The 26,650-nt window shown below is 39.2% G+C and overlaps 1 protein-coding gene across 3 annotated transcripts in view; it reads left to right on the plus strand.

Annotated features, from left to right (window-relative positions):
• The first annotated feature begins 706 nt into the window (after positions 1–706).
• The window catches only part of PRKCQ (protein kinase C, theta), a 121,071-nt gene continuing 95,127 nt past the window's right edge, over positions 707–26,650 (plus strand). Inside the window, exons 1-7 of one of the 3 annotated variants that reach the window (XM_006891858.1) lie at positions 713–836; positions 10,087–10,286; positions 12,513–12,573; positions 19,193–19,355; positions 20,674–20,705; positions 20,803–20,888; positions 23,937–24,066. In XM_006891858.1, coding sequence (XP_006891920.1) covers positions 719–836; positions 10,087–10,286; positions 12,513–12,573; positions 19,193–19,355; positions 20,674–20,705; positions 20,803–20,888; positions 23,937–24,066 — 790 coding nt within the window. In that variant the 5' untranslated portion in view covers positions 713–718. Of the gene's footprint in view, positions 837–10,086; positions 10,287–12,512; positions 12,574–19,192; positions 19,356–20,673; positions 20,706–20,802; positions 20,889–23,936; positions 24,067–26,650 lie in introns of all 3 variants that reach the window. The other 2 variants (XM_006891859.1, XM_006891860.1) reach the window with 2 other exon arrangements.

Consider the following 26,650-nt stretch of genomic DNA (forward strand, 5'->3'; position numbering starts at 1 on the left):
TTACTCTATTGGAAAACAAAAATTAATAGTTAATTGGGATTTATGAAGTACTTTATTTGCCCTTAGATGACAAGCACTATTTTAGATCATTGATTTAAGATTTTTTAAAAAGTGGTTTATCATGTTAAAAGGCTTATGCTTTTTTACTTCATAAATGACTATGAAGGAAGTAGACCTTTTGGAAAATGACTAAAGTAAATAAGGATCAGCTGCTATATGCCTAGAGCCAACTCCATTACACACATAAATAGACCGTGCAAGAATCTTGCAGTGTCATATTTAACTGCTGTGACTAAAATAGGCTCACTCTTCCTAAACTTATTTTCTGATTGTCATGCGTTGTTTCCTGAGCACCTAGCTGAGCAATGGAAAATATAGCCATATACGCTGGGGAAAACTTGCCTCCTATTGCCTCTGCAACTATTACATGTAATTCCATTAGATAAAAAGTGGAATAACTTCTTAGTTAGTCCTCACTAATGAGCTTGTATGCAGACCTCCAGGAAGCCTCTCTCCTCAGCAAGGGTGTCTGTGGTTTGGGGTAAGTCCAACAATGTGCTTTGTTGAAGGGGAAGTAACAGCATTTGTTCAGATGGATAATTGGACCATTTGAAGCTCTGGCTGTTGATGATAAAGCACTATTTATATGGGAATACATCTTGTAGCACCCAAACAACTTTTGTCTTTGCTCTTTTTTTCTTTTCCTCAGGGAGCAGCCATGTCACCATTTCTTCGAATTGGTTTGTCCAACTTTGACTGTGGATCCTGCCAGCCTTGCCAGGGAGATGCTGTTAACCCTTACTGTGCTGTGCTCGTCAAAGAGTATGTTGAGTCAGGTAAGCCTGAGTGAGTATTTTAGATGGGGAAGAATTACTTTCTATAAACTACGAGACAGGACCAGGAGTGACACCCTCCACCCCCCGCCCCAGACTTCTGCTCAATCTAATTTTATAATTCAGGGAGCTGGTGCCCAGAGAAGCTGTATAGCTCAGGGGTATGATGGTTTAGTGGTAATCTGTGTCCCCAAACCAAGTCTATTGCCTTGCGACTCCTTAGTCATTCTTTGTCATTGTTTGTACTGTTTTCCAACACAGTCAAAGAAAAGGGGAAAATTGAGCTGAGCAAATGCTATGAGTAGTTAATTGAGGATAGAGGAATGAGATAAAGTAGAACTTGGGAGCTATAATGCTATGTATGATTATCTGAAATTATTATTCTGTTGTTGTTCTGTGCCATCCAGTAGAAACCCACTGATAGCTGACCCTCAAGTGGGTTTTCTGAGCAATAAATTACACGGAAGGAGATTGCCCTTTCTCCCAAGGAACAGCTAATGGATTTGAACTGCTTGTCTTTGGATTGGCAGCACAACTTCCTACCACTAGGCCACTAGAGCTACCTTGAGTTCTACAGAACCTTAGGATTGGCCCTAAAGACATAAATATTTTAAAGAATATGTAACTCGCCACTAGAATCCATGCTTTAGAAAACTTACTTTTGCATTTACTACTGATATCCTTTTGGTTATTATTGTGTACAGTCAAGTCCGGACCAATTCATAGCTGACCTCTAGAGGGTTGACATAGACAATCACATGGGAAGAGATTGTTCATCTTTCTCCCACAGAACAGATAGGGATTCAAACTGCATGCCTTTGGGTTGACAGCTCAATTCCTATGCACCAGGGATGCATCCTGTCTTCATACCTTTTCATTCTATATATGGAGCAGGTCATCTGGGAGGCAGGATTTTATGAGGAGGAATGTAGCATCAGGAGTGGAGGAAAACTCATCAGCAACCTGCATTATGCAGATGACCCACCCTTACTTATTGCAACTGAGAACCTGAGGCATTTGCTGCAGAATGTCAGGGACTGCAGCTTTTAATATGAGTTGAAGCTCAACATCAAGGAAACAGAGATTGTCACCACTAGGCCAACTTGCAGCATTATGATAGACAGTGAAGAGATTGTCAGCAGCTCCAGCTTGTTTGGCTCCACAATCAACACTCTTGGTACCAGCAGCCAGGAAATTAAAAGACAAATTGCACTGAGAAAATCGACTGTCAGGAACCTCTCCAGAGTATAGAAGAACAACGATGTCAGTCTAGAACTAAGGTGTGCCTGATCCAAGCCATGGTCTTCACAATTACTTGCTGTGCATCAAAGAGCTGAACAATGATTAAGGATGATAGAAGAAGAATTAATGCCTTTGAGTTATGGTTCTGAATATTGAACATTCCATATTCTACTAAAAGAACAAACAGCTCTGTCCTGAAAAGGGTGAAACCAGGCTACTCCTTGGAGGCAAGGATTTTTAAGTTCTGTCTCATTACTTTGGGCATGTTGCCAGGACGGACCTGTCTTTGGAGAAGGACAGCATGCTTGGAAGGTTGAGGGGCCAGCAACCTCAGAGGAAGACCCTGAATAAAACAGATTTACTCAGTGACTGAGATAATGAGAGTATGTATGTCAGAGACAATGAAATTGGCTCAAGATAAAGCTGACTTCAGAGCTATTGTACATAGGGTTGTTGTGAGTCACAAGACTTAATAGCACATAACAACAAGACCACCAGAGCTCACCCATCTATGCCAGGAAATGTGAAGGACAGCTGCCTGGCCAGTTGACTGAAAGAGATTCACATTTGTTCCCATTCCCAAGAAAGGTGACTCAACAGAATGTGGAAAATATTTAACAATATCATTAATATTACATACAAGCTAATATTGCTGAAGATCATCCAAAGCCACCTAGAATAGTACATTGACAGGGAACTGCTAGTACTTCAAGTGGGGTTTAGAAGAGGCTGTGGCATCAGAGATTTAATTGTGGATGTCAAATGGATTCTGGCTAAAAGCAAAGAATACCAGAAGAATATATCTTTGTGTTTTACTGACTATGCAAAGGTGTTTGACTGTGTGGATCATAACAAACTATGGCTAACATTGAGACAAGTGGGAATCCTGGAACGCTTCATTGTATTCATGTGAAAGCTATACCCAGACCAAGAAGATGTCCACCCAGAGAAAGGGAACACTCTATGGTTTAAAACCAGGAAAGGTGTGTGTCAGAGATGTATCCTTTCTTAATACTTATGAATACTTGCAGAGTCTTTGTTTGCAAGGCAACATTTAAGTTGTCAATGATTTCATCTTGCTTGGATCTCAACACTTTGGATCAGTAGTCAGGAAGAAAGGAAATGTATTGCATTGAGCAAACCTGCTGTCAGGAACCTCTCCAAAATACTGAAAAGCAATTATGTTTAGGTGTACCTGATTCAGGCATCCAAGAGCTAGAGAGTGAATAAGGATGACAGAAAAAGAATTGATGCATTTTATTTGTTATGTTAGGAAAAAATACTGAATATCCCATAGATTGCCAAAAGAACAGATACGTCTTAGGGAAAGGGTAGCGAGTGTGTTCCTTGGAAGCAAAGATGGGGAAGCTTTCTCTCTTGTACTTTGTGCATGTTGCTAAGAGAGGCTATTCTTTGGAAACAGATATCATGCTTGAAAAGGAGTTGTTGTTGTTGTCGTTGATTGCGTGATTCATAGTGACCCTATGAACAAAGTTCTGAAGCCCCTCTACAACTATCAACATTTATCAAAGTTCATAGAGTTTCCAGAGGCATGTTATTTAGGAAGTGGATGCCACTCCTGCTTCAGTGAAAGAGAGGAAAACTTTCAATGAGATGGATTGACACAGTGACAACAACAGTGGACGCAAATTTGTCAGAGATGATGAGAATGGTACAGGACAGGACAAGATTCAAATCTGTTGTTCCTTAGGTCGCTATGTGTCATACTTGACTGATCAGCACTTAGAAACAACTGAGACCCCAAGTGAAGGAAAGATTAGCCAAGTTTCCCCAAATTTGAACAGTTAAAGCAGAGTATAGGTTGAGGGAAAATGATAGTCATCCAAGACTCCTTGTAAGGGCTTGGGAAACTCTGTTAAAATAATCCTGTTGTGTCAGAAATGTCTCCACATCTTTTGGACTGGTTTTCATTCTGTATGCTCCATCCCTCTGCATGATATCTTTTTTTTTTTTTTGCAAATATATATGAAACAAAATATTTGACATTTCAGCCATCTCCACATGTATATGTTCAGTGATATTATGCTCATCATGTTGTTCAGCCATCAGACATGTCCTTTCCAAGTTACACTGTTACTCCCAACAGAGGGCCAATGCCCCCTATGCAATAACTCCTTATTTCCCCCCTCTCTTGCTCGTGGCCTGTAAGCTTTGGTCTCCATACACTTGCCTAGTCTAGATATTCCATATGAGTGGGACTGTACAATGCTTATTCTTTTGTGACTGTTCTTCCACTCTGCATAATATGTTCAGGGTGCATGCAGAGTATAGACTGTATCAGGACCTCATTTCTTCATGACTAAACTATTTTACCAAATACTCAGTACAGAACTTTTTTCCACTGGTAAGGGTTTGGAGTAACTACAGGAGCTACCAGAGTCCCTTCAAATAAAACGTATTTATGAAAGCCTGTTGGGAGTGTACAGGGCCTAGAGTAATAGGTTGGCTTTTTAATAAGAAGGAAAAGAAAAGCTCTTTTCCCTTTAGTGTTTATATTCTAGCAGAGAAAGACAGGCAAAGGGGGAAAATTATATATATATATTTTTATAAGCTCCATAAAGTTAAAAAAAAAGGACAAGAGAGAAAGATTAGCAGTGGTAAAGTATACGCTTTCCTATATTTAAAGAAAATAAAACCACAAGCCATTATCATCTAGTCAGTTCCAACTCACATTGACTCCATTTAGGAGTTTTGTGGTTGTTACCCTTTGAAAGCAGATGACTAGCCCTTTTTAACCCAATGTGCTTCAGGAGATTTGAACCTCCAGCCTTTCAGTTAATAAGAGAATGCTTAACCATTGATGCTGTGGAATCTCGTTACTTTTTATAATGTAGTTGTTGTTTGTTGTTATGTGCTGTCAAGTCAATGAAGAGTCATAGCGACTCTGTGCACAATATCTCTAAACTTAGCTCTATCCTAAAACAATCTCACTGTCTCAGACACAGCTACTCTCATTGTCATAGTTACTGTCAATCCATCTCATCCATGGTTTTCCCCTTCTGTGCTGTCTCCTACCCTTCCAAGCATGATATCTTTCTCCAAAGAATGGTATTTCCTGGCAACATGCCCAAATTATATGAGACAGAGCTTCAAAATCCTTGCCTCCAAGGAGCAGCTTGGTTTCTCCCTCTCCTGGACATACCTGTTTGTTCTCTTGACAGTGAATGATATATTCAGTACTCCCCTCCAGCACCACAACCTGGAGGCATCAGTTTTTATTTTGTCTTTTTTTTTTTTTGGTCACTGTCTAGCTCTCTGATACATAGCAATTAATTGTGAAGGCCTTGGCTTAGATCAGGCACACCTTAGTCTCTAGGCTGATATAGTTGCTCTTCAGCACTCTGGAGAGGTCCGTGACAGCAGATTTTCCTAATGTAATTCATCTTTTGATTTCTTGACTGCTGGTGCCAAGAATGTTGATTGTGGAACTGAAAGCCTCTAACTATTACCAATCTCAATCTCTTTTCCAGCTATCATGCTGCCAATTGGCCTTGTGGTGAGAATCTTTGTTTTCTTGATGTTGAGCTTCAATCCATATTGCAGACTACTGTCCTTGACTCTCTGCATCAAATATTTCAGGCCCTCCTCAGTTTCAACTTTAGTCTACTTGGCTCCACAGTCAACACTCTTGGCACCAGTAGCCAGGAAGTCAAAAAAAGTATTGCGATGAGAAAGTCTGCTACAGGGTACTGAAGAGCAATGGTGTCACTCTGGAGACTAAGATGTGTCTGATACAGGCTATGGTCTTTGTAGTCACTTGTTATGCATCAGAGAGTTGGACAATGACTAAGGAGGATAGAAGGAGAATTGATGCCTTTGAGCTGTGGTGCTGGAGAAGAGTATTGAATGTACCCTGAACTGCCAAGAAAACAAACAGAGTCATCCTGGAGAGTGTTAAACCAGGCTGCTCCTTGGAGGCAAGGATTCTGGGGCTTTGTCTGACATACTTTGGATATGTAAGGAGGGACAGGTCATTGGAGAGGGACATCATGCTTGGGAGGGTGGAGAGACAATGCAGAAGGGGAGGACCCTCTATGAGGTGGATTGATTCAGGTGGACTGGGGTAATTGGGATGGGTGTGTCAGAGACAGTGAGATTGGCTCGGGATAGAGCAGGATTTAGGGCTGTTGTACATAGGATCGCTGAGTCGCAAGTGACTCGAAGGCACATAACAACAACCACCTCAGTTTCAACAAGCAAGATTGTATCAGCTGCATAATATAGTCATAGAAAGGATTTCTTGAGTAAGGAAGCTTGAAAAAGTGATGTCTTTAAATTATGGTGTTTGTGAAGAATATAGAATAGACTGCCAAAAGAATAAACACATCTATCTTAGAGGAAGTGCAAACAAGGACGCTCCTTAGAGGCAAAGACAGTGAGAATTTGTCTCATTATACTTTGAGTGTGTTGTCAAGAAGGAAAAAGGCATCATGCTGGGAGAGGACTCAAGGAGATGCATTCACACAATGACTGTGACTGTAACAGTGGACTCGAGCATAGCAGATATCATGAGGATGACACAGGATAGCACAAGGTTCCTGTCCGTTGGTCATAGGGTCTGCATGAGCCATAGTCAGCTCAGTGGCACCTAACGACAACAACAAAAAGAACTCTAAAGAGGGAGCATTTACAGACCCGAGAGAAATTCAGTATATTTGAGGACCTCCAGATAGGTCATTATAGCTCAGAATTTCTAGATTCAGAATCCTACTGTGTTTACTTTTTTCCCCTTGAGACATTTTGCTTCCTGGAGGACCTCAGCCTTCTATGCAACATAGATTGGATCAAAGCTGAAGAGACCGACTCAATTATTATCATTTCCGTTCTGCCTAGATTTTTTCTTCTGTTCAGTTAGAAAGGAGAATGCCACTTGCTCCTGATCTAAAACCATTCAGATGTCACTGAGATCTTTGAAGTGTAAAATGTCTGAGTTTTTTTAAACAGCTTTAACTTAATGGGCCTCCTGGATCCAGTTTTCTTTACAACCACCAGTCTCACTGACATTTGCCTCCTGAGATACTTTTTTTCCTCCCCCTTCTCTTCCTTTCTTTTTTTTTGACCTTGTGATTGAACTTGGTCTAATCAGCCATGTGGATCAACAGATGTTGTCAGGGGGGAAAAAAGAAAGAAAGAAAAGTTAGTTTTTCCCAAAAGGTTAGACTGTGAGGTTTTGAGAGGGTTGGAGATTTTTTGTTTAGGTTTGGTCTGAAAAGAGACCATCACATTTTCATTTTGTTCAGAGAAAACTTCCATAGAATTGAAGCACATCTCAGTCTTGGGAGTAGGAGGCTGTGTTTCCCAGAGTGAGTCAGTGAAGGAGGCAAACAGGACTCAGGATCATCAACTTATGAGGTTGTGGAAAGGGCCAAATGACTATAGGGACACAAGATTCAGAGCTCAGATTTTGTTTTGAAGTGATTATAAACTGAGGGAATGAAAGGGTGAAAAATGGTGCAGAGTGGCAATTTGTGTCCTTTGAGATATGAAAGTTATGTGGTGAAAGGAATTATAAGAACGAGAAGCTGTGAATCTGAGGAGGTGAAACGGTTATTATTGTCTTTGTTCTAGGTAATTTTTCCTCAGGCTGTGAAAAACTTGCACTGATGTGTAGGTGTTATATTGATATTGCCATCTGTTTTAAAAAAGCTCACGTTGTGATTAGAATTGTTTTTACTCAAATCATCAGTCTTTCCTTGGTGGCCTAAGGACAAGGAGTTGTGCTGCCAAAACCCAAAGGCATGTGGTTCAAATCTGCCAGCTGCTTGGTGGGAGAAAGACGGGCAGTCTCCTCCTGTGCTATTTAAAGCCTCTGACATTCTTCTGCAGGGTCAGCTGGGAGTCACTTCTGAGCTGTCAGCCTATAACAACAACAATCCGTCCTTAACCATGTAGTGTGGTGTCACATAACACACACCGATCATATTCAAGCTTACTTAATATATGAAGTTTCAGCTTCTTGAATTCTTATACACTCACACAATATAAAATGTAGCAAATGCTCAATGCACATTCTATTTTAGTTTCAAGGTGGAGGATGGGGGAATGACAAATGAAATGGCAAGTGTCTCCATCTCCATGTCTTCAGGAGTTAAATGAAAGCAAAAGGAAACCAGTTGTCAGGTCAGCTCTCAGTCATGACAGCTCTTGTGTGCCAGAGAAGACCTGTGTCCATAAAGTTTTCTGGGGCTGATTTATGGGAAGCTGATTACCAGGCCTTTGTTCTGAGGCACCTCTGGAGGACAGATCTCAAGCCAGGTCTTATGATTAACAGCATACTCTGCTTTATTTCCTTGTTTCAAAGAGATTTCTCCCTTTTGCTTTAACAGCAAATCTCAATTTCTAAATATGCCATTTAAAAGGCTTGCTATCATAAGAAACAAACCCTGAAATATAGCAATAGTTGTCTGCTTCTGATATGATTAAAGAGTAATTCAGTGTGGATAAAAGATAAACTATTTAATCTTGTTAAATAATAAACTTTCTTAGTTGCCAGTGGTCTTTAGGAAGGTTCTCCTTTAAAATAATCCTGCTTGAAGTTACGATGATGATGATGCCTCTACCTTCCTACATTTCCATACATGCAAATCTGCATCTCCCTATTTACTAACTGCATCAATTAATGAATAGTAACTGTTTTGGTTGTTGTTTTGTGCTGTCAAATCAGAAATGACTCATAGACTCTCCAACTGGTTTTCAGAGGCTATAGATATCACAAGAGGAGATTGTCCAATTTTCTCCTGTAGAGCAACAGGTGGATTCAAACTGCCTGCCTTTGGATTGGCAGCACAACTGCTTACCCCATAGGCTGTCAGAGTTACGACCATTAGTTACTGAGCAGAAACATTCACAGGAGGGTCAGCTACAGATCAGTTCCGACTCGACGGTATACTACAACAACATATGTCACATGGGAAGAGGTTTGCCCTTCTTTCTTCTATAGAGTAACTGGTGGCTTTGAACCACATGCCTTTGGGTTGGCAAATCCAACTAGACCAACAGAACTCATTCTGAACCTTCTGAAAAGGACCTTAAAAAGACATGAAAATTTCTTAAAAGACATGAAAGTTTCAAACACGTAAAGAATGGAATGTATGTTTTATAGTACTCAAGTCATTATATACTTAATTCCCAGGGACCTATTTACTTATTTGCTTAAGGGTTGAAACTCAGTGAAATGATTGTTAAACAGGAAAAGGGTCTTTCTCCTTCTGCCCTATATTATCTCTGATTGTTTTGTTGTTGTTGTTGTTGTTATTATGTGCCATCAAGTTCTTTGCAACTCATAGCAACCCTATGTACAAGAGCCCTAAACGCCGTTCTATCCTGTGCCAACCTCACCGTCTCAAACACATTCATTCCCACCACTCCACTCACAGAATCAATCCATCTCATTGAGGGTCTTCCTCTCCTGCGCCGGTCTCTACTCTCCCAAGCATGATGTCCCTTTCCAATGACCAGTTCCTCCTTGCAACATACCCAAAGTATGTCAGATGAAGCTTCAGAATCCTTGACTCCGGGGAACATTCTGGCTTCACCCTCTCCAGGACAAACCTGTTTGTTCTCCTAGCAGTCCATGGTATATTCAACACTCTTCTCCAGCACCACAGCTCAAAGGCATCAATTCTCTTTCTATCATCCCTATTCACTGTCCAACTCTCCAATGCATAGCACGTAATTGCAAAGACTATAGCCTGAATCAGGTGCACCTTAGTCTCCAGCCTGATGTCGTTGCACTTCAGTACTCTTGAGAAGTCCCTCACAGCTGACTTTCCCAATACAGTTCATCTCCTGATTTCCTAGCTGCTGTTACCAAGAGTGTTGACTGTGGAGCCAAGTAAATTGATTGTTTTACATATTTATTATGTTTGTCCTCCCAACAGAATGATCTGCCCTAGAGAGCAGAGGAAATGGTTACCATTCTTCAATTAAATGTGATTATTTTCCATAACTGGCTAATGGAGGAATGAGAAAAATATCTTTCTGTTCACAGAGAATGGGCAGATGTATGTTCAGAAAAAGCCGACCATGTACCCTCCGTGGGACAGCACTTTTGATGCCCATATCAACAAAGGGAGAGTAATGCAAATCATTGTGAAGGGCAAAAATGTGGACCTCATATCTGAAACTACCGTCGAACTCTACTCCTTGGCTGAGAGATGCAGGAAGAATAATGGGAAGACAGAAATATGGGTAAATAGCTGTATTTTACTTAAAGTACATATAACGTTCAATGATAAGCATTGTGTATGCTGAAGATTCATTCCACATTCCAGTATTACTCTAATGGTAAGATAACACTAATCTTGAGTAAACAGTCCCCACCACTTAGTCATCATTGTTATGGACTGCCTCGAGCCAGAACCAACTCAGAGCTGATCCTTCAAGAGGATTTCAGAGTCAGTAAATTGCAGGAGAGGAGATTGCTCAGCTTTCTTCTGACGAGTAGCTGGCAGATTCAAACTGAGTGCCTTTGCATTGGCAGTGCAACGCACTGCGTCACCAGAGGTCCCTACCTAGCCATTAGTGGTTTGCTAGTGGCAGTGATTACTCATCATGGACATAGTGTAGTCTATGGACAAGTTTTCCTAACTTGAAACTTGCTGTCTACTTATCAAGAAATCAGAATATGAGAGAAAGCAAAACTAATAATTAAAGCTTGATCTTGTCTATTCTACTTTGTCGACCTCTCTCTCTAAGTTTTCCAGCTTCCGTGTGTTCACTTTGCTTACTTAGTACAAGCTCTTCATACACAATTACCAATGCTGTTTCTAAAAACTTAGATTATTAAGTTTCAATAACAAATGTTTATAAATGTTGAAGGAAAAAACAAAGTTCTTTCTTCTTATGTGTTTTGTTGTTGTTTTTTTTAGAATCAAAATTGGTGATAAGAATTCTTGAGGCACTGATATGGAAGAAAAATTTATCAATAAATTTCCTTTATGTAATCTCAGACTTAGGAAACATTTTTTTAATTTCATGTCACTTCTACTAAAGGCCTATGTATTCATGTTCACACTTCAGATTTCTTAGAGGTTAACTAACCCTTCCACTCTTTACTTTCTATGACTCAGATTTCTAAGTAATCCACTCAAAAATGTTCAAGTAACCAAGTAACAATTTTCACAATGCATGTGATGTGGGCCTAAAATTTGATGTTTATGTCAGTTTAATATTTGACCGCAAACAAAAAGAGAAAAAAGCCAGTGATTTGTATAGAAATATACTCAACTTTGTTGCACAAATATAGTCCTTAAAGATAAATATACAAAGGTGGCAAATAAAACCATGCTTAGATCTTAAAAAAAAAATATCAATTTGCATTTAGCCAGTTACCATTTTTTTCATTTTTCCTAGATCTTTTCTGTTATTATTTCCATTTTATTTTTTTAATGTTTAAAAGTTAAAATATTGTCGAGGAGCTATATTTCTCCTTGCATCTAGTGAAATCTGCTGTCTTAAAATTCATTTCTCTATTTTTTAAAGTACTTTTTCTCAGCTATGTCTCTCACTGCCATACACACTGTACTGTTTCTAAACAGCTCTGAGATTTGCCTCCTGCTTTTCCCAATGCTTCAACTGTTTGTATTGTGACAACATATTGCTTCTTCTTAATTTATATTATTCTTGTTAAGTCATGGATATAATTAGGAAAAATTACTCAATTCCCCTTCTTCCCTGTTCTCTTCAGTGTACTAATGTTATACAGTTTTATGGTTTAGGATATTACTGATATAAGTGTCTTAGATTTCCTCTATTTCTCCTGTTTCACATACCATTATATCCCACCTGGCTCTTACAATGTCAGTTTATTCTGGCCAGTTCTAAATATCATGCTGAAATATATTTTTGAGCCGTCCTCAGCTCATTCTAATGAAAATCTACAGCAGTAGATGAGCACTTCCTAAGAAAACAATCACTCCTTATAAGGGTGGGGGTAGAGGGAAGACCAGTCCTATTTAATCCCCTGATTGACCTGGAAGCACCCTAAATGAAAGGAAAGAGACTGCTATGATGACACAGCAGAATTTATGTTTTTTTCAAAATCCCACTTTCCCCAAGTTTAAATGTCTATCATTCTTTTATTGTTATGAGATGTAGGTGTGCCCTGCTGTATGTATTCAAATCGTAAGAACAGAACACGACAGGGGATAGAATCTGTGTTACTGTTTTCTTTACACCCTATGCAAGTTTGAGCTTCAAGCAGATCTTGTAATTTGCTGAGGTGTATCAAAATTAAAGAAAGGATTATATTCGAGGTCACGGTGCTGGTGCTGACAACAGAGAATATATGAGTAAAGAAAAAGAGAGGAATAATGAGATTTTGGGTTGAAATCTCCAAACAAACTAGTTTTTAGGTGATTAAACTCAGCACTCATTTCACATTCTGATTCATCTTTCTTTCCTTCTCTCAACCAGTTAGAACTGAAACCTCAAGGCCGAATGCTAATGAACGCAAGATACTTTCTGGAAATGAGTGGCAAGTGACATTTCTTCTTCCTGTTTGGGGGTGAGGAGGGCACATCCCTTCTCATTTGTAATTTATTTGATTTCTGCAACATCATAGAAGTTACCAAAAACAAATGGAAAGCACAAGAAATTTTCTTAAAATTGCCAGTGGTGCTCAGAGTATGAATTGAAAATACAAGATCTGGGCTCAGTAAACAGTGAAGTAAAAAATGTGTAGAGCATTATTTTCTTTTAAGTTATATGCATCCATATGCTCAATATTGTTATAATCTATATTTTAGTGTGGGGAATTCAATGTCAGTAGAGAAGGCTCTATTTAAATATGTTGTTGTTACGTGCTTTCAAGTTGGAACTGACTCATAACTGACCCTCCAGTGGGTTTCCAGAGCCTGTAAATCACACAGGAGGACTCACCCATCTTCCTCCTGCAAAGCAGCTAATAGATTCAAACACCCTGTGTTTAGGTTGACAGTGCATCTCCTTCCCCAGTAAAGCCACATGTATATGTCCTGTATGTGGATAAATGATGTGCTTGAATAAGGTATCATATAAACTAGTTATAAGGAGGTAACAAAATGCATAAGAAATAAATGAAGACTTGAAACTAATTTCAAATGACTCATATCCTTTTAAGAACAAGGAAGGATATGGAAATAAAATAGAAGCATTGCTAAAGAGTTTTGGTTCCCTGTCAGAGAAGGTCTATTTACAAGCATACTATGTTTAGTGCCTGTAACAGCTTGTTAGTTCTTTCATTGTATGTATGTGTGTTTGTGTATGGGGAAGGAAATATATAAACATGAGTGCCATTAGAATGAATCAAACATTATTATTCATAAAGACGCAAAGAGATATAGAAAGGTTAATGGAAGTCAGCAATACAGGAAGGAAGTGGGAAAAGTGATTACACTGTGGTTATTGAAATAAATGTTCTAGAATAAAAGATGTATGGATGATTGAATGAAAAAATAATTTGCTTTGTAAATTTTCACTCAAATAATAATAAAAAATAATTTGAAAAAAGAAAATGAGGCTTAACTTAGGGGTGGGGAAGAAAATGGCCCAATGTAAATTTCAAAAAGCTTTTCATCAGAATGCAAGTGCTTGTTGTGTTAGGTGCCATCAAATAAAGTACAACTCGTAGCGACCCAGTGTACAGCACATCTGAACCCTCACCTGTCCTCCTCCTCTTTGTCCTCATCTCTGGCACGTTTGAGCACATTGTTGTGTCAGTCCGTCTCATTGGGGTTCCCTCTCTCGTCTGCTCACCCTCCACCCTGCCAAGCATGACGGTTGATGTTCCTTGCAGGTAGTGAGGGGAAACACTTTCACTTTCAATATCCTTGCTTTGAAAAAATAATTCACAAATAATTATTACTACACATGATAATGTATTTTTAATTTCTCATTTTGTACACTGCTTGCATCATTATTACTATTTGCTCCACTCATGTAACTACATACTACTGGAATGAACTAAACACAACACCAGTGCAACTACAACAGGAGGCTGCTTCCCTATGAGTCCGGAAATCTGCCGAAAGCCTTTTAATATTTGCAGTTCATCCACAGGAAAATGTTCAAACTGACCTGATACTGACTCACCTCCTGTCATCATTTGTTTACTATTTACCTTTTCTGTTTCATACTCCACAGATAAACATTACCTAACTCTTCAGGACCTACACACACATCCTGAGAAAATTTCTGCTCATTCTCCTCCCTTTCATGAACACACCTTGGCTTTTCCCCACTCTGTCCTTTCCATCATGTTGTTCCTGTCGGGTGCCATCATGACAGTTTCTTCCCTTTCATCTGAGGGCCGGCTGTGAGCTTTCCAAGAGCTCATCAGCTTTCTCTTGTGGAACTGCTAGTAGGTTTAACCCACAGATCTTTACATTAACAAATCAACGTGTAACCATTTTAAACCAAGTCACACCACACTTTGTTTTTTGTTCTTATATGTTGTTTGGTTGTTTCCAACTCATAGAAACCCTACATGAGTAGAACTGCTTCATAGATCTCTAAGGCTATATGGTCTTTACTGAAGCAGACTGCAACATCTTTCTTCCATAAAGCAACTGGTGAATTTTAATTGCCAATTTATCGATTAGCAGATGAGCTCTTAACCTCTATACTACCTGGGTTCCTTGCACCACACATTGGTAGGAAATATTTATCCTTCAGAACTTAGGTCAGTAATCGCCTCTGCTACTATCTATCATCTCCATTTTTTTCCTTTCTCTTCTGCACCTCTACTCACCCATACCTGCTTTAACTGGTACTGTTTCCTCATCTCTGTGACCCCATAACATCTTTTGATGCTTCTGTCTGACATTAACTCATGAACTGCCTTTTTGTCTGGCTCTAAACTCTATGCAAAAAAAATCATCTTATTCATCTCTGGAAATCCTGTCCAGGCTGTGAACTAGGTACATAGGAGGTACTTAATGAATGCTTGCAGACTGTTGGTTTGGAAACACAGTGGCACTTAAGAATCTCTTTAATTACATTTTGATATCCATATGATGGTTGTTTCAAATATCTCCATCCTAGTTGTTTACTGAGGGTATGTTCTACTCTGGCACTTGGAAGTAGACTGTGTCCCAGTATTCTTCGCAGAAACCGTTGCCATCTGACAGTTTGCTCAAGCACTTCAGACACATTCTGTTCCTTCTTCTTTTCTGCCTGAGAGAGTACCGCTCCCTTTCTAAATTTCAGGCTTATCATCCATAGAGGCTCTGCTCCATCAATTCTGATTTCTTTCTGGCATCTTCAGCTCACTCCACCCTTTGATTTCCTTTCATATATAAGGATATAATATGGCCAGATATAAGCCATCATCTCCAGTTTTTAAAATTTATATTTAATCTGTTTACTTCCATGTGTTTTTATTTCTTCTGTTTCTTTGAACATCCAAAGAGATCAGCCAAAGGAAACCATGTCGATTACAGTGGTCTGATTTAACTGATCATGGCTGTGGTGCAGGACTGGAGAGCATTTTGTTCTGTTGTGCTTAGAGTCACTATAAGTTGCACACTGACACAAGAGCAAATAAAAATAGTTTATATTCATTAGTCTTCTTGACTACACTCTCAGTTCTCAAATCCCACATCTATGGCTTATATCTCTATTAATCTACTGAAACTACTTTCTCTAAGATTACAAATACTCAAAATAAGTTCCTGTTTCTTACTGTTCAGTTCCCTTGACATCTCTGAGTCAGTCTCGACTGCAGACATCCTTTCCTGATGGCATACTATTCAAGTTTTCTCTTTATTTTTCTATTGTCTATAACTAGTCTGTTTTGCAATTTCTTTTACAGTTTCAAAAAAATATATATATAGGTAAACATATCTCTAGTCACAGTCATGTAGTCATATATTGGCCCTTAGAGTTAACTGTTCTTTGTAGATTTGCCATGTCTCTCTGACTTAACTGCTAGCTGCTCAAAGGTTAGGGATAATGTCTCATGTTTCTTTAAGATATCTAGAATGAAAATTTGCTCATAACTGAGTAGGAAACATTTGTAGCTTGATGGACAACTGAGAGATCAGACTAAAGAAATCGATTAGGAACCCTTCCCATAAAACTGATAATCACTCAGAAAAATCCATGAATTTATTCAGGCCAATAAATAATCACAACAACAAGTTGTTTCAGAAATAAATACAATCTATACCAAAGGAATAAAATAGATTGTGTATGTTTATACATACACTTTCTTATAATGTTAGGAATAGGTGAATGAAAAAGAAATCAGAGAAAAGAACAAAGAAATAAATTCCTTTCTAACACTTCCTGATAACTCAGATTTAAAGTATTATTTTAATCTGTTATCCAAGTGCTAATATAAGGAGTCCTCATGACATAGTATGTTTCAAGTTGGAAACTGAAAGATTAGCAGTTCAAATCCACAGTCATTCTACAGGAGAAAAGCAGGCCATTTCCTCCTGTAAAGACTTGCAGCCTTGGGAATCTAATGGAGAGTCACTGTGAGTGAAAAGTCACTTGATAACTGTGGGTGGGTGCTTTCGTCTACTGTGGGTGGGTACATTTTTATATCTCACAGTATGTGTATTGCTGGGTGTTGACAAGTCGACTGTGACTCCTAGTGATCCTGTGAACAGATCTGAATCTTGCCCTATCCTGCATCACCTTCAATGATATCTACCATGCTCAAACCCATCGTTACAGTCACTATGTCTGTCAAACTCCTGGAGCGGCTTCCTCTCTTTCACGGAACTTTTACGTTTATCTACATTTTTGCTTGGGCCAAAGGTCTCTTATTTTCTGCTTTCCTTACAACATTCTGGCTAAAAGCACACTGGGCAGACAAAAGTGAAGCCATGTGATAAACACCTCTGTCCTCAATACTCACTTTCTTGGCAGGTAGGTAGTTGGATAGACATAAATATAGATCAATTGATATATATTGTTGTTGTTATTGTTGAGGTAGTGGTGTGCCATTGGGTCAGAACAGACTCATAATTGACCCTCCAGCAGACATTTAGAGGCAGTAAAACACACTGGAGGTGATTGCACATTTTTCTTTCATAGAGCAGCTGGTGGATTAGAACCATATGCCTTTGGGTGGGCAGCACAACTCCTTACCACTAAGCCACCAGACCTCATACATACATATATACATATGTGTACATGCATATGTGTGTCAGAGATGATGAGGATGGCACAGGAGAGCACAAGGTTCAGATCTATTCTTTATAGGGATGCTGTGACTTTTACTTGACTAAGCACCAAAGTGTGTGTGTGTGTGTGTGTGTGTGTGTGTGTGTGTGTGTTATGTATATGGATGTGTTTCTTTCCTCTAGACCAAAAGGGATGAGTCAAGTCTTAGCAATAAAGAACCTGATAAACTACTCATGAGTTGTAGCTGGGTCTATACACTTCATTTGTACACCACCTCAGTGGCCCTAAATTCATCACATCATTCCCCAGGCCTTATTTATTTCCACCTCACTTCCAAATAAAAATAACCTGTTACATAGACTTAAAATATTAGCCTGACCTCATGCAGTGACTCATTGGTGGAACTCTTTAGTCCATCATTGCAAGGCTCTTCATCTTGTAGAATGGAACTGCCATAAAAGAAACCTTTGGACCCCCCTTAGAGAAGACTTTACTCTTAAACTGTGCTCTGAATCTTGGCCAGGCTCCTGGGACAGAGGTATTTATCACATGGCTTCACTTTTGTCTGCCCAGTGTGCTTCTAGCCAGAATGTTGTTAGGAAAGTAGAAAATAAGAGACCTTTGGCCCAAGCATTTTTAACAAGCACACTGCCAGTCTTCTGCTTCCGCCTACCCAGCCAGAAGTAATTTAGTTTAAGTTATGAACTTAGTATTTGTAAAATAAATTGAGCCCCTAATTTTCTCTGGTGGCTTAGTGGCAAGAAACTGTGTTACAGTCTCAAAGGCACGGGGTTCAAATGCACCAGCTACCCTGAGGGAGAAAGATGGGCAATCTCCACTTGTGCTATTAACTGCCTCTGAAAACCCACTGGAGGGTCAGCTATGGGTCAGTTCCAACTTGATGGTATACAACAACAACAGTCTTCTCTAAACCTCATTGTTTTTGTATTTTCAAAAAGAAATTGAATCTAAGGATCTTTCAAGCTAAAAAACAGTATACTTTTAGGAGTTCTATTCATTAACCCATCTTTATTTTAGTGATGATCATTGGTTTGCTTTTGTTATTATTGTTTCCATGTTATTCTTGTTCATGCTGATGGTTCCCTCATGCTAATAATCACATTTGTGTCACCATTTTCTTTGGGTCTTGACTCCAGCCAGAGCATCCCAGATTCCCAAGACTCTCCAATCTCAGAATCCTTCAATCTGTTGGGAATTTTTCATTCAAATCTAAGAGTAGTGTGGTTGGTAACTCCCCAGGCCATTTCCCACAATTCTTTGAGGCCAGACTGTGATAAATGTGAATTTGATAATCTGATGTGAATGATCAGCTCGCATTCCTACTAGCTACAATTACTGACACACTTTTTGAAAGTTGTAATGGCCTACTATTTTTTTTTTGTCCATTGACCAGTGTAAGTTTGCAACTTATATTTCTTATTGGCATCAGAAAATAGACATAAACAACTTCCCAGAGGTATCTGTCCTCACACAAAAGTCTGGCTAGCTGCCTTTAGTCTACTGTACCCTGTTTAAAAAATTACTTACTGTGTAAAACATCCTGAGACCTAAACTATTTCACTAGCTGCTGTCAATAAACACATTATTCTCTAGTGTTTTAAGGAAAAAAAAAATTGATGCTTTTTACCCTCTTGCTGACTCATCATTGATAATGAACAAGAGAGGTTTAAAAATTCCTTGAAAGTTCTTTTCTCTAGTTTTATAAACTTAGAGAAAGTAGTAGCTCAGCTCAACCCAGTTTAGGAGGAATGCATTGAACCAATAACCAACCTCATTACATAATAATAGTCTCCATGATTATAACAAGGAGCTCAGTATTTTACCAACCATAATGAAGGTGTAGAATTGTACAGTTTTAGAGTTCTCAATGCTTGGTGGTTCCTTGTCCTTTACCATCTTACCCATGTATGACAGAAGGATTCTAACACTTCACTTTGTTCCCTTTTCTCTTCCTACAGACACAAAGGACCTGAGTGAATTAGAGGCTGAGGGCTTCTTTGCTTTGCATCACCGCCGAGGAGCCATCAAACAGGCCAAAGTCCACCATGTCAAGTGCCACGAGTTCACTGCCACCTTTTTCCCACAGCCCACGTTTTGTTCCGTTTGCCATGAGTTTGTCTGGTACAGTAATTTGGCATTTTCACTTCCAGCTTCAGGTTGTACATTTCAGGGAGTTCTTTTCATCAGGCAAACCCGCCCTGGCCCACCTTAGGGAAGGGTGCTGGAATAAATATTATAGAATTAGGAAACCTAATGTGGTGTGAATCAAGAAAAGGAAACTCTGGTGGTTTAGTGAGTAAGGAGTGGTGCTTCCAACACAAAGGCAGCTGGTTCAAGTCCACCAGCTGCTCTGTGGGAGATAAAATGGACAGTCTCCTCCCTTGCAATATACCGGCTCTGAAAACCCACTGGAAGATCAGTGATGGGTTCATTCCAACGTAATGGCACTGAGTTTGAGGTTTTTATTTAATAAATAGTTTTTATCTTATGACTCTTGTAAAAGATAAATCCAGGAAAAAGGATCAAACTGCTTTAGTTTCTGATTAAATTAGAAACTCCCAAGAAGTAAGAGTGTATGGAAGCATCTTTATTGTAAGTACAATTGTACAGTAAAAACTTCTACCACCTCATCAGGCAGCTTTGCTGGTAATACTCTGGAAAAGACAATATTTTCCCTTTGGAACTGATGGGTTTAAATGTTCATGAGACTCTTGGGCATCTTAACAGCCTGCAAACAGAGGTTGGGTTAAGCCTCAATAACCACATAGCAAAGGCTATGGAAGAGTAGTGACTAGAAATAACTCTTATTTCTGGTTCTTAGATTCAGTGCCTCTTAATGAGATGTTCATCCCTTTGGGATACTGCTGAATTCTTAATGCAGGGAAGTAGCTTAACCAAGTTCTCTAAAAAGAATTTTGGTGAATTTCCATCTACCTGTTGGGGGATTTTTCCTAATTACTTGAAACTCCTTTATAATGATGACTGTTATTTTACATTCAGACTAAGGTTAGAACTTTATTGATTGCAAATATTTTTAGACTCTGCAAAAGAAAATAATTTAAAGATATAGTTCATGTTTTATAAGCTAGGTGAGACAAGGCATGGTTCAGTGAAGGACATGGAAATTTGTTTATATGAGCCCATGCTTCATTTTCTTTCAGGCATTTGAATGCATGCGTGTGTGTGTGTGTGTGTGTGTTAGTGAAATACTCAGACAAAAGCAATGCAACAGTTCCTCATTTAGTTCATTCTCCAGATTTTAGCAAAGCCACTTAAAATTCAAATGTCTCCTGCCAAATGATACACCGGACCTGTGGGTCAGAAAATGCTCAATGAGAGTATAAAAAGTTAGGAGATCTTGTTTTGCCTCTTTATATATCTTTAGTGCTGCTGATGCCTCTGAAATCCAAATAAACCAGCAATGTGTGTTTCATTGCAGGGGTCTGAATAAACAGGGCTACCAGTGCAGACGTAAGTAAGAAAGATGCTTCTTGAATTCTTCTATTTTTCTAAATGTAGTTATTTTTGAAACTTCTGCAGATCTTAAGCTGTGTTTATTTCTTCTCAGAATGTAATGCAGCAATTCACAAGAAGTGTATTGATAAAGTTATAGCGAAGTGCACAGGATCTGCTATCAACAGTAGAGAAACCATGGTATGTATCTGGCTTTCTCCCTTTGCTGAAATATGATTACAACCCACTTGATGTTTTTAATGATGGCAGGCTTCAGTTAATAAGTTTATCAATTAATATAGCTGTGAAAACTCCAGCAGGTTTTCAAAGCAGTAAATTGCACAAGAGGAGATTGCTCATCTTGTTGGTATGTAGCAGCTGGCAGATTCAAACCATATGCTTTTAGTTTGGCAGAACTCCATATAGTATATGCTGCTGTTATTATACACCACTGAATCAGAACCAACTCATAGCGAACTCCCAAGGTGGTTTTCAGAGGCTGTTAATCAATAAGAGAAGATTACCCATATTTCTCCTGCAATTTCATATAATTTAATATTTTCATATATTAATATATTTAATATTTTCATATATTAATATAATTTAATATTTTTTTAAAAACAGCACAGCAAAAACCAATGGAGGGTTGCTATGATTCACAACAAATTTAAAGAGAGAAGAAACTCAGAAAAACGTAATAATTTTTAAAAAACCCACTTCCCAATACTTCCGCTACTAACATTATTTTCCCATCTCATTCCCCCCGCCTCTAAATCACCACTTTTATTTTGAGACAATGTGGAATCATGATTATGTGGATCATAACACTCTACGTCTAACATTGGAAAGAATGGGGATCCCAGAACACTTAATTGTATTCATGTGAAACCCAGATCAAGAGGCTGTTCTGCAGGCAGAACAAGAGAACACTACTATGATTTACAATTAAGAAGGGTGTGCCTCAATGTTGTATCTTTTCTCCATTCCTAGTCAATCTATATGCTAAGCAAATTATTCAAGAAGCTGAACTCCCTGAAGAAGAATGTGGCCTCAGGTTTGGAAGAAGACTCATCAGTAATCGTCTGGATGCAGATGACACAATCTTGTGTGCTCAGAGTGAGGAGGACTTGAAGTGCTTGCTGCATGCAGAAGATCAAGGACTGCCGCTGTATATCTCAACATAAGGAAAACAAAAATTCTCACCACTGGACCAATAGGCAGCATCATATGAGATGGAGAAGAGAAACTGCCAGTGACTTCATCTTTCTTAGAACCACAATTAATACCCTTAGCAGCAGCAGTCAAGAGCTTAGGAGACGTATTGTACTGATAAAGTCTACAGTCAGGAACTTCTCCAAATTACCAAGGAGCAAATGATGTCAGTTTGAGGACTAAGTTGCACATGAGGCCATGATCATTTACTATACATTTAAAAACTAGAAAATGAATAAGCAAAACAGAAAAGGATTGATGCCTTTGAGTTGTAGTGTTGTAGAAAAGAACGGAATACGCCATGGACTGACAAAAGAACACACAGACGTGTCAGAGAAGATACAGCCAGAGCCTTGGAGGCAAATGTGATAAAGCTTCATCCCACATACTTTGAACAGACTGCTAAGAGAGGCTATTCCTTGGAGAAGGACATTGTTCTTGGAAAGATGGAGGGATGATGGAGGAGAGAAGATTCAATCAGGTGGATTGACACAGTGACTGCCACAGTGGACTCAAGTATGTCAGGAATTGTGAGGATGCCACAGGATAGGATAGGGTTCAGATCTGCTGTTTATAGAGTTGCTATGAGTTATACTCAACTTGATGGCATCTAACAACAATAGAGTCATTATTAAGATCTTCAGGTGATACAAAAACATTCTGATCAACTACTGACCTAAAGATTGGTCATTTGAGCCTATCCAGTATCACTATGGGTAAAATCCCTGTCAATCCACTTCCTAAAGACAAGGAAACCCCTATGGAGTATCTCTACTGTATAACACATGTGGCCTCCATGAGTCAAAACTGACTCAATGTCAGTGGGTCTACAATGAAATGTATAAGAGACACAACTTGACGAAACTGCCTTGTTTTTTCAAGATTCTTAAATTTTCTATCTTTGGCAAGGTTCAGTCTTACCACTTTTCTGTCATTCTCTACTAGTAGGAAATTAGAGTTGAGTTTTCTTTCTCAGACAGGTTTTCAACTTACACAGATTGTATCTTTCATAGATCTTACTGTATATGAGATAGAAGTAATTACAGACATTCAGCTCGAATTCTGACTGTCAAGCTCCTACAAAACCTAGCTCACTTAATAGTTTGTGTGATGTAGGCACGTTTCTTGCTCCTTTACACTTAATTTCCTCATCTGTCAAATGAGGATATTGTACCTACTGCTAATGGAATATTGTGTGAGGATTACATGAGGTATCCCATGCATATGAAAGAGCACATCAATGTTCCCACACAGCACCTGGCAGAAACTGTTAGCGCCTCAGTTCACATGTAATAGGTGTGAAAGTGCTTTGAGCATTAAGCTCTCCAGTAATAAACCCACAGCAGTGTTTCCTCTTGAGGAGGTAATCTTTGATGTCTTTTAAAGGTCAAAGCTAATGTTTAGGGTTTGCAAAGGGAAAGGAAATATTTATATTAAAGCACAAAGAAATGGCCTGTGTTTTCTTAGTTCTCATTTAAATAAATAGCCCAAATTTCCTCTTCTGCTAGGTCAGAGTTGCACTGCTGACTCAAAGGCCAATCTACCAGCAGCTCCTTGGGAGAAAGATGGCCTGTCTGCCCCTGTGCTATTTGCAGCCTCAGAAAACTAAGTGGAGGGCCAGCTAGGAGTCAGTTCTGACTTGATGGCAATGAGATTGCATTTATATGACAACCCTTGACAAGTGAAAAATTAAGTATTCGTGGTGCCACAGTGGATAATTGTTCTGCTGGCAATGGAAATGTCTAACCACCACCCAGCATGCAGGAGAGAGATGTGACAGTCTCGTTGCCTAAATATGTACAGTCTCCAAGCTCCATGGAGCCTTTCAGCTCTGTCCTGCATGGTCACTACAAGTAGCAGTTGGCTCAACAGCATGGCTAAAACATTTGACAAGTAAAAATTGTTGTTTAAAATGCACATGGTTCCAATTATTTTACTATTTTCAATGTTAGTTATGTTAATGTATCTGCCAAGGCACGGCAGGTGGGGAGCCCAGGGGTACACGGTATGATCACACCTTCTCTCTCCTCCTTTCAGTTCCACAAGGAAAGGTTCAAAATCGACATGCCGCATCGATTTAAAGTCTACAACTACAAGAGTCCAACCTTCTGTGAGCACTGTGGGACTCTCTTATGGGGATTGGCAAGGCAAGGACTGAAGTGTGATGGTGAGTCTGTGTGCCATGTGGTCCCTTTACCGTGCCATGCCTGGGGAAGTCCATAGCCTTGGAGAGAACACAGAGAGAATGTTGAAGGACATCCACATAGAGCCAAGCTGAGTCCCATAATATTGAGGAAAATCTTCCTGGCACAATAAGCCACTGCTCTTCCTTTCACCTCACAACACCCTGTTAATCTCTCTCATCCCAGGAAAGTGCAAACCAGTTCAGGTTAAAGAAGTTTATGCCCCTCTTTCTCTTGGTTGTTTGTATCATACATAGATTTGGGGGAAAATCCAAGAAGCCTTTCTCTCTCTCTCTTTCGTAGTGGCTCTTTTTTTAAAAAAAATTTTTTTTTTCTTTTATACTGGTTTACTTTAAAGTGTGCACACATTGTTTTTACACCAGATCATTCTCCTTTCAATCTTTCAATTACCCACCTCTCCCTCCACCATCAAATTGTGCAACCCTGTGCTTATCATAGAGAAGCCTTTCTCTTTTTTTCCCTAGACTCTACTTCAACCTCTTGTAGGGAGTTCTGATGGTATATTCCATAGGGTGTAGCTAGATATAGATAGATGATAGATAGATAGATAGATAGATAGATAGATAGATAGATAGATATCACATATCTCTGCCAATTCAGTGCCACCAGTTGCAGTTAGAGAGAAAGGCAGACAGTCTTCTATGTGATTTATACCTAGTTTCTGCTCAAAAATACTGAGCTTTGTTTAACCTGAAGTTTCTTCTTTGTTCTGGTCTGCTCCTTCAAAAGGTCAGCGTGCCTGACTGTGCTGTGACCTGGCTGTTCTCCTTTGCACCAGCAAGCATATTCCCTTTTCCCCACCCCACCCCCACCCCCCACTTCTTAAATTCCATCAAGGAGCAAGCCCAGCACATTGACTTGGCTGGTTGCCCTGCACAGATGCATTAATCCTCTGATTTAAGACTGAAGGCCTTCTCTCAAACAATACTGTGGACTCAGGGGGCTAAACAGGGGGCCACAACCAGCTCTGAACACCGTTCTTCTTCTCCGACCTTTCCTCAGAGGTTACAGATCAGAATAGAGCCCAACTTCTACTATTTTTACAAATGAAGTTATTCAGAGATATGTTATGTTACACCCAATCAAGTCAGAACCAACTCATAACTGACCCTCCAGCAGGTTTTCAAGAAGCTATAACTTGCAAAGGAGGAGATTGCCCACCTTTATCTCATGGAGCAGCTAGTGGATTCAAACTAACAGGTTCCACCTTTGAGTTCACAAAACAACTCCTTATCCGCTATGCTACCAGAGCTACCTTAAGATCAATCCTTCTCAAAAAAAGGAAAAGAACATTTTTCTTGAAATAAAACCTCAAATTTTTAAGACAACTTTAGACACATCAGTGGTATAACATCTAAAACTCATTTTGGAGTAAAAAGAACCTAAGAGAATTCATCACCAAACAGTTTTAATTGACTCATTATTGAACCTCTGGTGGGTTTTCAGAGGTTGTAAATTGAAAGGAGATTACTCTTCCTGTCACCCCCAAAGAGCTGCTAGTGGGTTTGAACCAACAGAGAGGTTCTACTTTGGGTTAACTGCACAGGTCTCCATAAATTATGTCAACAGAATCAGTTTAGAGTTGTTATTGTTATGTGCCATCGAGTCACCTGTGATTCATAGCTCCCTATGTACAACAGACCTAAACCCTCTCTATCCTGTGCCAGTCTCACTGTCTCCCAACACACCTACCCCAACTACCCCAGTCACTGAAGACAAAAAAATCAAAGTGAAACTGGAGTACTTGGGCATTTGCACAGGGGACAGAGTGGGATGTGGATAACATAGTCATAAAAGGAGGCTATTTTCCCCCAGCAAAGACCTTTTTAAAATAAAGAATTGAAGTCTTGAATATAAGACATTTTCTTTTCTCTTTAAGACCTTATTTCAGATTATGCCTTTGAAAATTGTATGTCTTATCTTCTAAATGATAAGAACTGGCTGACCTAAGATGGAAGATTATTGGAGCGCTGTAGCCTAGTGACAAGGAACTAAGATAGAAGATATTTTAAGCATTGTCCTTTCCTCTTCGCAACTGCTTTCACACTTTCAGTCGTGCCTGTGGCCCTATTACAGGGACAGGTTTTTAACTCATCACCTAAGACAAAAGTCACTTGCAGTCAAAATCAACCTTGGCATTGGCAGTCCTTTCATAGCTCCAAAATGTCACTTATTTTTGTCCCCTGTACATTTCTTCAGGAACATCTATCACATGAAAATAGATACAAAATTATATTGTATAAAAATTACTGAGAACATAAATGGTGAAATGCTTGGCTACCAACCAAAAGGTTGTTAGTTCAGATCCATCCACATATATCTCAGAAAAAAGACCTGGTGATCCACAACCAAAGAATTAAATGTTAGAAACCCTCTAGAAATATCACTCCACTCTTGTGATCACCATAGGATAGATTTGATTCCATTACCATCAACTTTGTTTTCACTTTATCCATAGTTATTGTTGTTTTGTGCCATCTAGTCACCTGTGACACCTAGTGACCCTATGTATAGCACCTCTGAACCCTGCCCTGTCCTGATCCAGTC

Source organism: Elephantulus edwardii, unplaced genomic scaffold (assembly GCF_000299155.1).
Source record: "Elephantulus edwardii isolate Elephantulus edwardi_28Jun2011 unplaced genomic scaffold, EleEdw1.0 scaffold00105, whole genome shotgun sequence".
Classification (NCBI taxonomy): Eukaryota; Metazoa; Chordata; class Mammalia; order Macroscelidea; family Macroscelididae; genus Elephantulus; species Elephantulus edwardii.